The 17,094-nt window shown below is 41.3% G+C and overlaps 2 protein-coding genes across 2 annotated transcripts in view; both read right to left on the bottom strand.

The window, feature by feature from the left end:
* The window catches only part of NELL1 (neural EGFL like 1), a 299,689-nt gene extending 297,275 nt beyond the window's left edge, over positions 1-2,414 (bottom strand). Inside the window, exon 1 of the mRNA XM_086613002.1 lies at positions 2,366-2,414. Within this exon, the coding sequence (XP_086469128.1) occupies positions 2,366-2,414 (49 nt within the window). The remainder of the gene's footprint in view (positions 1-2,365) is intronic.
* A 9,699-nt stretch (positions 2,415-12,113) lies between these two features.
* SLC6A5 (solute carrier family 6 member 5) overlaps positions 12,114-17,094 on the bottom strand; it is a 28,484-nt gene continuing 23,503 nt past the window's right edge. The window contains exons 12-13 of the mRNA XM_086613866.1: positions 14,828-14,995; positions 12,114-12,269 (exon numbers count right to left, since the gene is read on the bottom strand). Coding sequence (XP_086469992.1) covers positions 12,114-12,269; positions 14,828-14,995 — 324 coding nt within the window. The remainder of the gene's footprint in view (positions 12,270-14,827; positions 14,996-17,094) is intronic.

Genomic DNA, 17,094 nt, shown 5'->3' with positions numbered 1-17,094 from the left:
AGCCTTTCCAGGGAAAAAAAAAAAAAAAGAAAAAAACACCACACGTAAAACACATAAAAGCAAAGATCGTTTTTGAAGCAAGAAAGAAGGACTTATTTCTCCTAAGGCTTTCATTCAGAAGAAAAGCAGCACACTGTAAATCATGTGAACTTATCTGTCAGGAGAGATAGTGTCTGCTGTCCCTGCCAAGAACAGAGTATGCTGTTCCTCATCTGAAAGGGGTTAGACCTATCCAGATCAGCAAAAACCTACTAATACGAAGGGAGGTCGAGTAGGGACTAAAACTTGCTCAATGGAAAGGACAAACTACGTCCAGTAAGACAAATCTTGACCTCATTAAAGTCATTGAAAGCTCTGCCGCAGACATCAACAGGGTGAGGACAGAAATCACATCTAGCAAGTATAGGCACTCTCATAAATCACAGTAGCTCCACTGCTCTATTAAAGCTGTTTATTCCAGCCTGAATACCCGAGGCTCAACAAGTATAGATCACTGTAGCTCCACAGGCTTCGATTTATGCCAGTGAAGGATCATATGTGACAACTTCAGCATGCCCCCTTCCAGCTTTTAAAATGCTTTCAAAAACAGAGACTATTGCTAATGTCACAGCAACTATTTAGCAAGAGCCTACACTGCTTTAACTACCTAGTCATTTTCCTGCACTGGCTGTTCGAACTGCAGCAGGCACTCAAAAGCCTAGTTAATAATTAATAAACAACAAATCAGCAGCTTCAGTGTGATAACCAAGCCTCCTTTTCCCCTGTGGTCTCCCACAGTCTATCAGAAAGATACCACAGGCATATCAAGCGCATTCGCATCGAGTGTTTTATGCTGCCTCTCTTCAGTGGAACGAGAAGCTGGAAATACCGTTTCTTTCTGAAGTAAAAATTAACCATCAACCAGTCTGCTCTCACTGGAGAACTGTGTAAAGCTTGGGCCTGATCCTGACTGATGTTGCTTTCAATTCCTATTTAAAGTAATTGGGCCATTCCCCTTCAATCAGTGGCTTACACCAACAAAACTCCAAATGATTCAGTCAGGTGGGTGGAAATAGAAACCATCTCAGGACTTGGTGGATCTGGCCCAATGTGAACTGAAGGCACTACAGTAGATTAGAGGATTAAGCCATATAATTATGAATGATGTCACTAGGAAATCCTGAAAATAAATTAATTCTGCCTTACAGCTCCAACAGCTTGTATTCTCTGCTTGCGCCTTTATCGCCTACACCCAAGCACCAGCAATCATGCCACGCTCCATCTAACTAACGTGCATCCATGCAACGTACGCAGCGCATTTATAATTTCCTCGACATGTGCGACGTGCTATTTGGGGATAGAAAAACTTTAAGTAAAAGCACGCTCAACGGAACCAAGTCATTCCCACGTACTCGTGTACAATCATTCAATCGGTAAAGAGGAGGCTCTAGGAGAGGCGTTTTGCTCTTTCCTCTCGCAGCTTCAGCAGCAATTGTTGCACACAAAGAACTTTCCGACTGGCTTCGCAATTCCAAGTAGTGGAGTTTCGGGTCCTATGGACCATTTCAAGCATGTGTGCGCACTACTGGCGGTAACGCTGCTGCGAAAGGGACAAGCGGTATTTTCCTCCAACTACTATTCTATAGATTCTGAAGAGGTAACAATTACCATAAGAATAATTGTAATCTTAAAACGTGGATTCCTTTGCGTTTCTGATAATTGCGCCGGGTAATAACTTCCTTGAGAATAGCTACAAGCACCATCGAGAAACTTCTCCCTCCTGAGCTCCAACCGAGGAAGAGCGGTACTCGGGACAAGAGGAAAGAGAACAAAGCCTCCACAAGGAACGAGAAACGGTACTTCGATCGCGCAACACCGTAGGAATAACGCAGCGGGCACAGCACCGGCAGGAATATCGCACTTACAACGCGCCTGTAACGCGGCTTCTCCCAGCCGCTACCGCGGGCAGCACCGTGCACCGCCCGGCCGGACCCCGGCTCCGCCGGCCCGCTTCGCCCGCACCCCGTCCCCGCGGGGCGCAGCGCGCACATCGCTCTCGGAAAACTTTCCCTCGTCGGCCCCACGGCACCCGCGCAGCGGCCACCTACCTCCCCGCTGCTCGCGGCTGGGCACAAGCCGGGCTGCGCCCCGCAGAGACCCGCGCCCGCTCCGCGCAGCGAGGGACGCCCAGCCCAGCCCCGCCGCGCCGGCAGCGCCCCGGCCACTCCCGGTCCCCGTAGCGGGCAGAGCCCGCCGCCGCCGCCCCCGGCGCCCCGCAAAGTTTCCACCCGCCGCCGGCGCACACCGGGCGGCGGCCCCCGCCCTCGTTCCCCGGGGAGGCGGCAGGGGCGGACAGCGGCTCCGCAGCCCCGACCCGGCCCCTCACCTGCCCCGGCGGCGGCCGCACACGCCCAGAGGAGCAGGAGGAGACCCATCGGCGCGGCGCGGGCGGCGGCGCCCGCCTCCCTCCCGGCAGCTGCTGCCGAGCCCAGCGGAGCCGAGCGCAGCCTCCGACGCGCGGAGCGGCTCCGGCAGGCGGCGGCGGCGGCTCCGCCCGCTGCCCAGGCGCGGCCCCGACGCCCCCGCAGCGGGGGCTCCCCGCCCGCCCGCCCCCCGCCGTGACGCGCGGCCCCCCCGGGCCTCGCCAGCGCCGCCGCCCGGCCGCGGCCAAGCTGCAGAGCGGCCCCCGGCGCATGGGGGAGCCCCCCCCCCGGCCACCCCCTCTCTAAACGGGAGAGGGGCGGCCTGGCCCTTTTCCCCCCGAAAGACGAACTCCCCGAGGACGAGAGGTCCCTGCAGCCCCCGGGTGGGTGCGAGGTGCAGCCGCGCGGCTCTGCCGGGGGCAGCGAACGCTTTCACCACCTCCTCCTCCTCGCTCCCGGCATAAAAATAGTAAGAATCAACCCTTATTAACTATTTAGTCTTAGAAATAATTTATGCATGGTATGAATAAACAAAAAGCTCTGAGATATAATACGGAAATCTGTACTGTTCCACAGGCTTCTTGCACGTCCTTGCTCAAGTCACTTAACCACTCTTTCATGCCTCTGAAGCGTAAAAGGGAGGTAAAGTATTTAAAGATATTTGTGAGTCATCTGAGAATTTGCTCCGATGGCTATTTTAAAACCTCTCTTCAAATATTTCTTCTCATCAGCCTTTAATTTGGCTCGTCCTTGGCAAGAAGACGACCACCACAAGTGTCAATTATATGCAATGACTCTCTCCTGTAGAACACCTGATTTAAATTTGAAGTAGAGATTATAGACCCCAGATAACGTTCCCACCCCACTGAACGGGAGCAGAGTGAGATTTCCAGCTGATCTAGCTTTGCTACAGTTCAAATCAAGCCATTTCAGCTGTAAAGCCAGAGGATCCTCCTCTGTGCTGCCTCTCCTCATCACACTGGTTTGGTTCTGCATCACACAAATTCCAGCCCTCTTGAGCATAAAATAGTAAGCTGTGCATTCGGATAAAGTTAGGATGACGCCAGAAAAAGCTATGCCTATCTTAAGGGGCAGTTTCGTCTACACACCTTTACATTAGCAAGAGCAAAGAGTGTAACTTGGTTGCCTAATTACTTAATTAGTAAGACCTCTGAAGACAGCTGGTTCTGGCTGCAAGCACTCCAGGAATTCTCTGGGGTGGTCATTCCAAAAGCATCTCAGTAATATATCTCTGGCATATCAAAAGAGGTTTTTTATATTATTATAAATATATATAAATGTTATAAATTATACAAATAGAACTTTGTATCTTTTTACTTTTGTTTAGAGTGCCATGTTATTAGCGCCACTTTTACCCATGGAGCATGGGGAGAAGTAATACATGGTGTAGAAGTATATGTGTGTATACATAGGTATCTGTTACATATCCATAGCAACAAGAAAAAGAGGCAGGTGAAGACACGCCCTTCTATCCCATCCTAATAAAACTGGTTTTCTGCATAGTGTTTACGCTCTGTTTTAAGAGGAGATTTCTTTCTGTGAAATAGGTCTATATGTCCAATTCATATTTGCTTAGCTATGTTTGTGCTTATCTAGTAGTAAAACCCGGGTCTATCTACACACAAAATTGATTTTAATTCATCTAAAGTTTTCCATTTTCCTCTTGGTGCAAAGTCTTTAGTGGACATACAATTTCAACTACTCATGGATAGGTTCTTAAACAGACCCGTTATTAGCTTAACCTAAATCTGGATTAAATGCTATTTAAAAAAATTACTGTAAGTACATACAAAAATTCTCACTGAGTTTTAGACTTTAAAGCACAGCTTCGAACTCATCCTGAACAATCTCATGGATAAAGATTGCCCTAATCATTCCTGACTTGTTCTGTGGATCAGAAACATCCAAAAAGCCCACAGGTACTGCAAAAAGTAACACAAGCAAGTTGGTAGAAAGTGCTGTGAACAGAGCTGGTCCTCCAAACGTGGGTCCTCCTGTACTCCAGCTCAGTGCCTGAATGATTGCACATTGGGCGAGTGTTAGTAATCTTACAAGCATTTTCAACTGTTCATATTAGAAAAGGATAGGACAAATAGATGAACTAAAAAAAAAAAAAAAAATTAAAATTGCATTGTCCCAGCCAACACTATTCTTACACCTTCTCTAACTGCAACAAATCATCTTCCTTTATCACTGAAAGATCTGATATTCTGATATGAGCTTGTTGGAAGTATAAATAGCTGAAAGGCATGACATTCAGAGAAGAATTAAAACTGTGTTCCTCAACATTCTTAGCAACTAAAAAAAAAAAAAGTCTAGAGGCATTTTTGCAAGAGTAAAGTGTTAGTCCTGGCAAACTAGCTGATTCCTACTCAGATAATATTCCCGTGAAAGATCGTTCTTGCACCCTCAGTCGGACGTTGAATGCTTCTTGATTTCAACCTAAATTATTGTGATGCTGCTAATGTGTGGTGTTAAACTGTTAGTCCTGACAGCCACAAAGCTTGTGGCATTTTGTAGTTTGACAAAGTATTTTTGACTAGGCCCGGAGCAGTTGTGAGTTTGTTTGCATTCCTTGGATGAAAGGCAATTAAAAGTGCTGGTTGTTACTTTAAGCGTAGCTGAATGTGTGGACTTAGTTGCCAGCTGAACTGCAAACGCTGGAAAACAACGGTGTTTCCACCTGAAAAAAAAAAACCACCTCACAGCTCATGGGATGGAAAAATCTCCTCAATTCACAAATAAGGCTCACATCCCCAGAAAGCCTGGCTCCGGCAGGGTGCTTGCAATCCATGTGGACAATGTTTCCTTTGCAGCCAGTCGAGGGCAAGAATTAACAGCAGCACTTACACCTAAATACTAAGAAAAAGAGTAGGTGTAAAGGGAGGGAGTGGGAATACTGTATGCCACACCTGTCCTACCAACTGATACATAGTTGTAAAGGACTGTAAAATATCAGTCTAACAGGATAAAAGTATCCATGTTAAGGTTTATAATTACATAAATAACTAACAAATGCACCAGAAAGAGGCTTTATAAAGAGAAATCTTTTGTCTACTTCTGTACTCAGTCATGGAGCAATACGTACTGCTTTTTCTTGATTCCCAAATGCAGGGTTAGCTAATGTTTGAAAACTGCAAAGTCTAAATTAAATTTTACTACTGATCAATCTATTAGATTGGTATAAGATGTGCCCTTTGGTCTGACCATAGAATCATAGAATGGTTAGGGTTGGAAGGGACCTCAAAGATCATCCAGTTCCAACCCCCCTGCCATGGGCAGGGACACCTTCCACTACACCAGGTTGCTCAAAGCCTCATCCAACCTGGCCTTGAACACTTCCAGGGATGGGGCAGCCACAACTTCTCTAGGCAACCTGTTCCAGTGCCATAGGAATTTCAGTACTGAAAACATGAAATTATTTCAAACTAAGCACATCTGCAAGTACTGCAATAGAAGATGTGCCTATTTTTTAGTCGTTTAGGTAACATATATCGGTTTAAAGCATGGCCTGGGTGAATCCATACATCCAAGTTAAAAGAACATGGATTTTTATCTGTTCCCATGAGTTCCAAGATTTAAAGCAGTGGTGCCTAATGGTGACAACAAAGGACTGTCTCTTACTCCAAAATCAATGTGTTGTATCATTCGCTGACATTGGTCAACTCTGGAGATTTGAGAAATTCCATGTGCCTCAGTTTTTCCTCCTGAAAAGGGGACTAACAACACTTACCTGCCTCCCAGGACTCTTACAGTGCTCGCTAGTAACTTCAGACTTCTCCAAGATGAAAACTGCCTTATACGTGCAAAGAATTACTGCAGTCTTCCATAGTTAGGTCCTGCCATCTCCTACATCTGCACATACACATCTCAGAGAAATGCAAGTTTACGGACAGAGCAAAGTACTTTTTTGGGAGGAACTGATTACCAGAACTGCTGAAATAGTCCTGCCATGTAGCTACTGAGATGTCTTCAGGATTAGATCCTTGCCTGGAATCGCTCTCCTGCTCATCTCCACTCTAGTATCTCTTGTGTTAGTTACCACATTTGGTGCCACACCATGATCAGAGGTCCTACTTGAGCTATTGAATTTGGGGAAAATCTGTCAAAAGCTCTTGTCTGCCAACAGAAAAACAGCTTGGATCAGCACCATTTCCATAGCAGGCTGCTGGGAAGGGAAGAACCTGCTTACTGCATTGGTACTGTGGCACAATCACTGCTTTGCATTGCCCTCACCACACCATGGGAATTCGGCTTTAAACAAAAGGTACAATAACATCAGGAACAGTGTCCTTACGCTTCCCTTCTTCACTTGCTCTTCCCTTACATTTCTCATTTGCATCTTCAGCTGATATGAATCTTTGTTGTTTGTAACAGTTCAACAACCTTCGGGATGACTGAATTGATAGGATAAGGATTTAAGCAAATCCAGTTGGTCCTCTGATAAGCAATCAATTATTCCACAAGCTACAGAGCACTCAAATAGTTAAGAATCCAACCATTTAATTGGTACTTGTTTCTGCAGCTGTGCAATATCTCCATTTCCCATGAGGGCTGTTTCCAGTTGCTGCTCAAGGTTTCTAACAATCAAATAGATCGATTCTGTAGATACCTTAAGGCTGTGTGTTAAGTAAGAATGATGTTTATGGTGTGTATTGGGTGGGGAAGGAGGTGGTGGAAAAAGAGACGTTTCATTCACCAGAAAAATGTCTACATATTTTTTGTTTTAAACACTGGACATTTATTTAGAGTCTTTAGAGCCCATACATTATTGAATAATTTTAATTTATCACATCCAAATATAATAGGCAAATATATAATACAATAAATTGCATTTGTACACATAAATACAAAATTTGAGGTAGGGCCTCAAGAATAATGATTTCTTAAATTAACAACATACAGCATTATAATATGCACTACATGAGATATATATGATGCATTCTTTGTAACATAATATATCTTCTCCATGTATAGCTAATGAAAAAATTGCAACGACCTGGTTAGGGTACAAATCTTTATCCATAGGCAGCAGTACCCCATAGAATGCCTGTAAATATATATATATTTATATATGACATTACGCAAGTAATTAAGATTTAACCCATCAGTAATGGGTCCGTAATAAAGTGCCATAGGACACAGGGCGCAAATTCTCAGCTGGTGTAAATTGTCACAGCTCCAGACAAAGCTGTGCCAATTTATACCAGCTAAGCATCTACCTTACAAGGTAATACTACATAATATAAATGACAGATAACAACATGTTTTAATCGATCAATAATTTTCCTAACAATGGAAGATAGCTGTAAGGCAAATGGTTACCTGAAGATGTATTTAAATATTATGGGCAAATAATAATATTGCAAGCAATAAGGTCCAGCCCAGTTCTCACATTATGCTAAACCCATTAGGAAAACCTTCTCTCTTTGGCAATAGGCTGCCTGAGGGTGACAACCCCAAATACCCCTGCCCTCCCACCTTGAGTCGTCAACCTGAGTCTCTCGGGAACATCAAGCTCTGACCATTTTACAGATCTTATGCACACACCATTTAACAACAAACTAAGAAATTAATGTCTCTTACAACAGCGTTACTATCAAAACGGACATGCTTTCTGGGCTGCCACTTGCTGAAGGTCTGCAGCCTGCAACCCACAATTCCTACAAGTCTTTTTTTGACTGCAAGAAGAGGAGCTGCAGAATAAGAAACCAACAGGAAACCAATGTCTGCCAGAAATAAACAATTGCTTTATCACAAGCATCAAGAAATCATATTATCCCTACAACTATATATATATTCAAAAACAATAAAGGTATTTAAAATAAATCAGGCATTGGAGTTTTGTTGTAAGAAATAGCCACACCGTGTATCAGAAGCAATGATCTTCAGTGCTGAGGCACATCTAATGTGGTCAATGGAGCAGAACCTAATCAAGGACTACTTTGACCCAATTGAAACATCATATAGTGACAATCCAAGTCTTTCTCAATTAAAGGTCATTTTGTTAAACTCGTCTTTTGGAAACAAAGTGCTGCCGTGTCTAGCTGAAACACAAGTTTTGAACATTGCATATTAAAAACACTAGGAAGACCCGAAAGAATTTGAAGATGGCAAGCATTTGCATTAGGTATAATCTTTAATGCATACAATAATGCATCTCAGCTCATCCAGAAATTCAATTTCATTTCAAAGAAAAAATATGCAACATAAGTAATTTCACCAAATTTGAACATTTTTTACTCACAAGATAGATAGATCTGCAAGTACATACATCACATTTTTACTAATATGGCTTTTTCCCCTCCTTTTTTTTTTTTTTCAAAGATCTTAAACTGGTATTTAATTAGTTACTAAACTTATTTTTAGAAAATTATCAAAGTACATGCAAAACTTTTCCTAGAACATGGTAAATGAAATGCATTCCCAAGCTTCAAGGTTACTTCTCATTTAAAGAAGACACTGCTGGTTCATTTAATCTCAACATTTGGATTTGGTCAGTAAAATACTTTTTTAAAAGTCTAATGTGAAAAAAAAAAAAAAATCTGCTTTTAACATACAGTGAAAACTTCATATCTTCTGTGATTTTTGTATGCTTTTCTCTCCCCTCTCTAAGTGTTTTTGCAAGCCTAGTAATGGAGGTCAAAGCTGAAGACAAATGTCAGCTAGAATAAAATCAGTATCATCTGTTTTCAAGGTTTCAAATTCAAGACTAATCCTGTGCTAATGACTTAACAGGCACAGGAACAACATCTAAATTAAAACCAAGCAGATTAATTACATAAATCATGAAAAGCAATTCAATTTTTAATATGCATTCTGCTTTGGTAATCCAAGCCAAAGGAAAGATATTATAACCTAGCAGTATTCCTTCAAATGATCTTTCTTTTATACTTAAGGTACAACAGTAACTGACATCCTTACACTGAGGTAATTTTATTGCAATTAGTTAATCCCAGCTCCAATGCATGTCCTGAGACAAGTTAGCAAGTGAAAGGATTCAGAACTTTTAAACAATTTGAGTGTGTTTTCTTTTTTTAAAAGAGGAACAAATCTATGGATTCTTTTTTTTTTTTTTTTTTTAATCACAATAGTAGTAAAAAGAAACTGGCCTGGACTCTCAAAAATCAAATCAAGATGCTTGGTAATACTGGTAAAGAGATGCCTAGAGCTATTTGTCCTGACAAAAATACCAAATTCCCCTAGAGATGCTGACTTAGGTTCCTTTTTTCATCCAGAATAGGGTCCTCAGCCCCATGTAGACATGGGGGCCAAACTTCCAGCTCATCTTTATGAACATTCATTATGTCAAACAGAGTGTGGCTTCTGAAACCTACCTCTGCCAGGAAAACAAAACCCAGAAGTAAGAAAAGCAACCCCCTATCGAAATAGCAGGTGAAGCTCAAAGAAGGGGGGACACAGCTCTAAGGCAGAGAAGCTCACAGAAGAGTCTCATCTTGCTGCCATGCAAGACGGGGACCGACAGAGCCCGTGGAGTGGAGATTCAGGGGCCAGTACAAAACGTTGCAAAATTTGCCCTCACTTCTCTCAGTGACAACCCCTGATGGTGCTTCGCTTGTCCCGCGTGAGGATTAAAGGTCTCCAGCAGTGCCTAGAACTGGCAACACTAATTGCCCCGTGAAAGAGGAAGTTCAGCAAAATGATTAATATATTTAATATACATATATATATACACACATAGAGAAAAAATAAGTTAATAATTTGTGGAAGTGTTACATTAAGGTTTAGTTTTTGTTTTGTTTCCTTCAATAGGATGAAACGACACGTCTACTGATCTACAGACACACATTAACTGAAGGTTTACCTGAGACCCTGTAATATGAAGACAGACAAAAGAACGGGATCGAAACAGTCCCCTGAAAGGAAAAAACATTTACTGGCTACCACAGTAGTGTGTGTGGGGAGGGAAAAAACAGGCTAAACTACTCTAGGCTCACCATCTCTACACTGATTGATAAGATATTTATAGGGACATAAAACATCACTAGCACACACTACATGAACACTGATCACTGCTAAAAAATATCATATATGTATGTATAGAATATAACAAGATAGTAAAGGTTACAGTTTTGCCAATTATCGAAGATATATTTTTCTCCCTCATTCTAGTACATTTACAATAAATTGGGCTAATTTTCTATTCAAGTAAATAAATGTATTCTTAAAAAGCTCTATTTTTACTCTGCCCAATAAGAAACAAAACTATTTAAGTTTAGCATTCATATCATCACTTACATCTGATTTCTAAAATGTAATGATCTAGAATGTCCTATTGCTATGCAATATTATAATGGCCATCTACTAAATTGTCCTCTCCCCCTGCCCCTTGCATTTTGTATATCTAGTGTTTCATCCATGTGGATGACTGCAGTGGTTAATTTGTTTGGGTTTTTTTTATTTAATTAAAATGTTTTAAACAACAACAGAAAAATAAACTATGTACATTTCAAAGAGAATACTGCTTTGAGGAATTTACGTCTTATATATGTAATATATATAGACAAGTGGGGTTCTGCTATTTCCCCATTGGTGAAAGAGAAGAATACATCATCTAAAGGTTATATAAAGGTGTTTATAGGAGAATGAACAGGGAGTCACAAAGTTGAACAGCACATCTAACTTCTAATAACTGTTGCCAGGTGGTAACTAGACTACACTTACCACTGTAAGAATACAAAATTAGGCACAAATTATATGATGGCTTCTTGAGGAGATACTGTAAACAAAAGTAGAGAAACAAGGAAAACTATGTTGAGAGTATTGGAGTGAAGAAACCGCAGGTGCACTTAGCATGGAGCAAGGTTTCAGACACTTTGTATAACTGAGGTGTTTTTAACTGAAATGACAGATACAAAATTATCAACAGAAACTTATGACAGCACTTTAAACGGTGATGCCCATACACCTCAGTCTGGCACCATTTCCAAGCCACTTCTAGACGCAAATCCAGTTTAGTCCCTGTCTCAAATGATCAGTTCTTTAAATTTTGCTTTTATTTTTCTACTTAAAAAGATCAAATCGATTTTTGTGCTTTTGTTCTGATCCCACATATTGCTTCCTGGTGTGCTATTTGAAGAGTCTCCATTTAAGTAACAAGTCCTCAAAGTTACTATGAATCATAAAAGGAACGTGCATACACAATAGGTCCCGGTCTGCTGTCAGAGTAGACAAAGCGACCCCGCTTACTGCCAGAGCCTCATGCTGGATTTGTACCAGGACTACAGGAGATCCTCCTCCTTTATCACTTCCATTCCATCTAAGGGCTGAACTTCCCTTTGATTACACTGGTGACAAAATCCCAGTCCCATCATCGCTACCCATTACAAGGATGCTTGTGTGAAACGAGTCAAATTCTGCACATGATCTCCTTAAAAGATTTTTCCATTGAGTTTTTTTTATTCCTACATCACCTGACAAAACCCATTATGTCACCTGCTGCAAAATAGGCTTTTGCTGTTTCATGGGGTACAGAACACATCATGGGCATCACCTACACCTGGAAGTGGTCTAGCTAGGTCTTCCCTATGGCATGCAACACTAAGTCCTACTTTCCTAAGCAACCACTTTCAGGCACTGCGGAAAAGGAAAGAAGAAATGGTGGGGAAACAAAACGGAAAAAAGTGTCAGAAAAGGATGACAATGTTATTGCCACCCATGTAATAATTATTAGCATTGGGTCCCCAGTTCTATATCCTTCACTGGCAGTTTAAGTCCCAGGGAAGAGGTTCCCAGTGGATCAATCATATTCATGTAACGTTCACCACGGTGCTTGGCCAAAAACGGACCCCAGTCGGGCTGTGGGGAGCACACCAGCTTGAGTCGCTGCAATGCAGGGGAGAGAAAAGAGAATCTCATTTGAAGTTACGGAACAGAATTACAATGCAGGAGACATGAGGATAGGCTCATTTGAGGTTATTGATGATAGCCCTGCAATGCTCCACTGCTCAGTGTTTGTTTTGCAAAAAGTTTGCAAGATTAATAGAGGATAAAGTGCCCAGATTTTAATTATACATTCTCCCCCGCACCATATGAGGGGAGCTCAGAACCACTGCTACAGATTGCGAGGCTCACTTACTGAAGGACATGTGCACGATTACTTAGCCCAATGGTCTAAGCAGTGGGTAACTGCATTAAAATAATTGGATTTCTGTTTAGTATATTTCCCAAAAGTATACAAATGACCAAAAAGTAGTACATTGCTATGAATGAACAAAGATTTTAATTTTGAGATGATAAAATGTTTCATTTCTATCTACAGGAAAAAAGAAAGGAGAACGTTAACCTGGCAAGCAACAAAAATCTTCTAATCTTTCCGCTGATTTCTTTATTGAATATATAATTTGATTGGCGCATTTACAGATAAAAAGGAAAGAAAACATATTCCTGATGACTTAAGAGGGAACAATTATATGTTTATTACCTAATAAAGTGAATCAGACCTCTATATCAGTTATTTTAATCTCTGCTTAATTATCAGTTTGCAACTCTTACCTCCCAAATCAACCATAATAATTTTATGCAGCAGACGTGGTATTCAGGAAATACCAGGCTACAGCTGAAATAACTTCAGCAAAATCCCCTTCAAAACAGATCCAACTTTTTGGTGTTTCTTTGGGTGCACTGCCAGAGAGATAGTAAGGAGAGCGCCCTTTTTTTGCAGCAATACATATGCCAGTACTACACATGTAAGTCAGAAGATTTGAATCAGGACCATTTGTCTCAATGAGAGAAACTTACGAGACGATGAACGAGTAAGTCTAATTTCACATTAGCCCGTTTCCAGTAGGAACAGTTGTCTCCTGAACTATACACTCCAATGTGTGCTACACAAGGGCTGAATGATCCTTTAGACAAGTGGCCTCATTGCCTAGTGCCAACTGTGTACTTGGATGCTCTCTCCCAGAGTGTCCCACCACTTAATATTGAAGTCCTTTGCTTCACGTGAAGCAGACAAGCACAGTCTTTTCCCTCAGGCATGCGTAGTATGACGTATTGAGAGACCAAAATATTATTGTATTTTAGTACATTTTCTCTCCTTTTCATTTTTGAGGCATATAACAGCCCCGACAGGTTTTGCAGGAGAGCTGAAAAGGGGAGACGAGTGTCTGTTCCTTATCCCGAGGAAGGAGCAGCACGAGCAGCGTGCAGCGAGGGAAGGACAGAACTGAGAAAGCTGCAAAGGCCAAAAATAAGCCCATTGGACTTCTTCAGATGACAAGGCAAAGGCAACGAAGGGATGAAATGCTGACATGAGAAAGACATTCCTGTACCACACCCTGCAAGTTGCTGAGGAGCCAGTGGGATGGGAACAGCTGGGGAGCAGCAGTGGTGGCAGCCAGGGTGGCAGGCAGGGCCAGGGCACAGAGACAGGGAGCAGAAGGGGATTGCCATGTTTCTGGAGCAGTGGGGAGGAGGAAGCAGCAGGGATCTGATTTGCAAAATAAACAAAAACAGCATAAAAATAAAGTGCCCCCTGGGATTTTTTTAAGCCCCAGTGCCAGAAAGGATCAGGTTAGTCAAGGAAAATAAAAAGATGAAGAAGGGGGAGAAGAAAGATTGTCAGCAAAGTATTGAAATGAGTAGTTTGAGCTGTAGAGCATGAGGTCTTCTCATATGTATTATTCCTAAACTTCATTGAATGGCAGAACCTCCTGGAACGTATCCAGATGACTTCGGCATCCGAATGACAGAATCATAGAATCATTTAGTTTGGAAAAGATCTTTACGATCATCAAGTCCAACCGTTAACCTAGCGCTGCCAAGTCCACCACTAAACCAGGTCCCTAAGCACCATGTCTACATGTCTTTTAAATGCCTCCAGGGATGGTGACTCCACCACTTCCCTCGGCAGTCTGTTCCAATGCCTGATAACCCTTTCAGGGAAGGAATTTTTCCTCATATCCAAACTAAACCTCCTCGGGTGCAACTTGAGGCCATTTCCACTTGTCCTATCCGTCTCACACTCTGCAAAGCGGCGACTCCTGACTGCCATCTCCTAGCACTGACTGCTGGGCTCACTGCCACACGATACACACCAGCAGTTGATGCTTCCTACATGTACACGCTGCTTTTGCAAAAAGGCCAACAAAGGAAAACAACTTTCTCTCAGTAACAACATACCGGCGCTTATGAAATTTGTAACTCCTCCTAGTTATCATAAAAGCAATCACTTAACAATTTAGGAGCATTTTTTTGAGGGACAGAGAATAGAAGGTCTGCATTTTAAATCAACTGAACATCTCTTTGCGACACAATAACTAGCTTACCAAAAAGTAATCTTAGCACTATTAGACATTCAATATCACAAAAATCAATGTAAAATAAAACAGACAGTCTTCTGTGACCATATTTTAAAGCAGAAAAAAAGACAGAAGAATTACCTCAATAAATTTGCCTGGGGCTAGATGCATTTTTATCACAAACATCACTGGGATCCAGATAACTGAGCAGGCCAGCATCAGCCACCCAAGCACCATGGACCAGCCTGGATAGTGGTAAGCTCCATACGTCATTGGTTCCCATTGGTAAAAACTGAAGCAAAGAATAAACTAGAAACAAGGAAGGAAAACAAATATGTTTGAGTAAGCAAAACAAGCCTGCTATGCAACAAATGGTAGGCACCACACACAGAGTTGGTATATATGGAATATAGATAAAAGCGCATACATCTAAGGCAGCGCGCTCTCACGAGCTGCAATAAAACAGGTCAGAGCCTGAACCTAATGGGTTTCATGGAAATCTTGCAAAATTCCACAAAAATCACTGTATTTATGCCAGAAGAATTGAAATTAGAATCTTGCCCCTAGAGTAACATACTTTATTACATGGTCTATTGGCAGTTTTACCTAATGTGATTATGCTAAGTTACTCCTTTTCACTAACTGTAAGAATAGCAATACATTTGCTTACATTTGTGCATAATTCAGTAACTTTTGGGAAATGCCTGTGCTTGCAATAATTGCACACAGAAGATTTATAGCAGTATAACTAGGTGAAGGCACATTTAAAAATGATCAGTGTTATTTCCAGAGATGTGGAGTAATTGAAAGTTTAATATTAGACTATCTGAATATATCAAATATTAGCTTTACAGAGGCAGTAATAGAAAAGAATGTACTGCTTGGTGATGCTTTGTCTGTTTCCATTGCATAAAAATTGAATTACGACTGATCAGTGTCAATTTATTTCTCACCGTAAGTTCACTAAATATTACATTTGGAAGGAACAACAACAGAACATGCAAGTTTGAACTGACCCCGTTTGTTTTCCAAATTTGCTTTCCAAATTTGCTTTCCTTAAGAGATAACATAATTTCCCATTCCCTGTTTGTGATTACTGGTAGTAGCTAAGAGTGCAATTCTGATCACTAAAGAAACTGAGCAATTTGCAGAAACGCCTTACAATTCCCTTCAGAAGTATAACAATGGGTCTAAGGCAGCATCTTGAAAACAACCATTGGAAGAAAAAAAGAGATTAAAAAAACCACATGCACATGCCATAGTTTTTAACAAGGCGCTCAAGAGAAATAATACGTTGCTGTTGATGTTATCCTAATACTATAGACTAAAGTGGGCTGTCTTCAGACTTTTAAAAATGGATTTACAAACTATACCTGTATATTGTCACAGTCAAACAATGGTTGCCACTGGATAGGTACGATAGATCTACCTGTTTTTTAAGCCCAGCAATAATATACTTCAGTGAAGACAATCAGTAAAGAAAATCTATGTGGGAAAGTAGAATATCTTCATTATGCTCGTTGAAAAAATTGTTCTCATTGTAGAAAATTTATTTTCCTCACAACACAGGATTTTGTTGAGTTTATCAAAACTCACATTCCTGTCTGAAAAAACTAAACCTTTTTTGTTTTCAGAAAAAAAAAATATATTGTGCCTTAACTAACAGTACTGAAAGGAAGTTACTAACTTTATGCAGAGCCTTTTTTACTTCCTCCAGAAATAAAAAGATTTATCAATATTTATGCTGCACTAAAGAACAGCACAAATAGGAACTTCCCAGCAAGTAAGCAGAAATATAATTTCTCTGGAAGAAGTGACTGCAAAGGACTATAGAGTCACCATTTTTCTTCTTTACCCCACCAGTTGACATTATACTTACTGTGTCTTATCAGAAATTCCAGTAACTTTCCTTATCTTGTACCTAAAAATCCACAAACACTTGTAGTAACTACTTAGCACTGCCGTCAGACAGTGAGTTTTTAAAACCCCATGCAAATAGTGATGATTTTGCTGTGCCTATGGTCCAGGCCTGAGGAATTTCAGGTCAAAGTATGTTCTCTCAAATGTAAAATACTGTTGAAAGGAGGCTCAGTTGGTTTATACTGACTTATGGGGCTGAAGGCTTTTGAAACGGCTAAAAGAATTATTTCATTTGTGTGGCAAAACGATATGCGATTAAAGATTGTATCAGTACTTAGGTGAAAATGTAAAGGAAACATCGTGTTAGAGAGCTAGATGGTAAACGTAGATATAGCTATTATACTTTGACTCTTGGACTTGAAAAAATCTGCCTAGCAATGGTAGAACTGAGAACGTGCCATCTTTTAGATTAAACGGAGACCGAAATCTGAAGTAAAGAATCGTTCCAGGTTTGGGGGAGGAAACAAAAACACAATAAAAAGAAAAAC

This window comes from Tauraco erythrolophus, chromosome 6 (genome assembly GCF_009769465.1).
Source record: "Tauraco erythrolophus isolate bTauEry1 chromosome 6, bTauEry1.pri, whole genome shotgun sequence".
Classification (NCBI taxonomy): Eukaryota; Metazoa; Chordata; class Aves; order Musophagiformes; family Musophagidae; genus Tauraco; species Tauraco erythrolophus.
The sequence above is the reverse complement of the archived record's forward strand: the minus strand, read 5'-3'. Positions and strand labels throughout refer to the sequence as shown.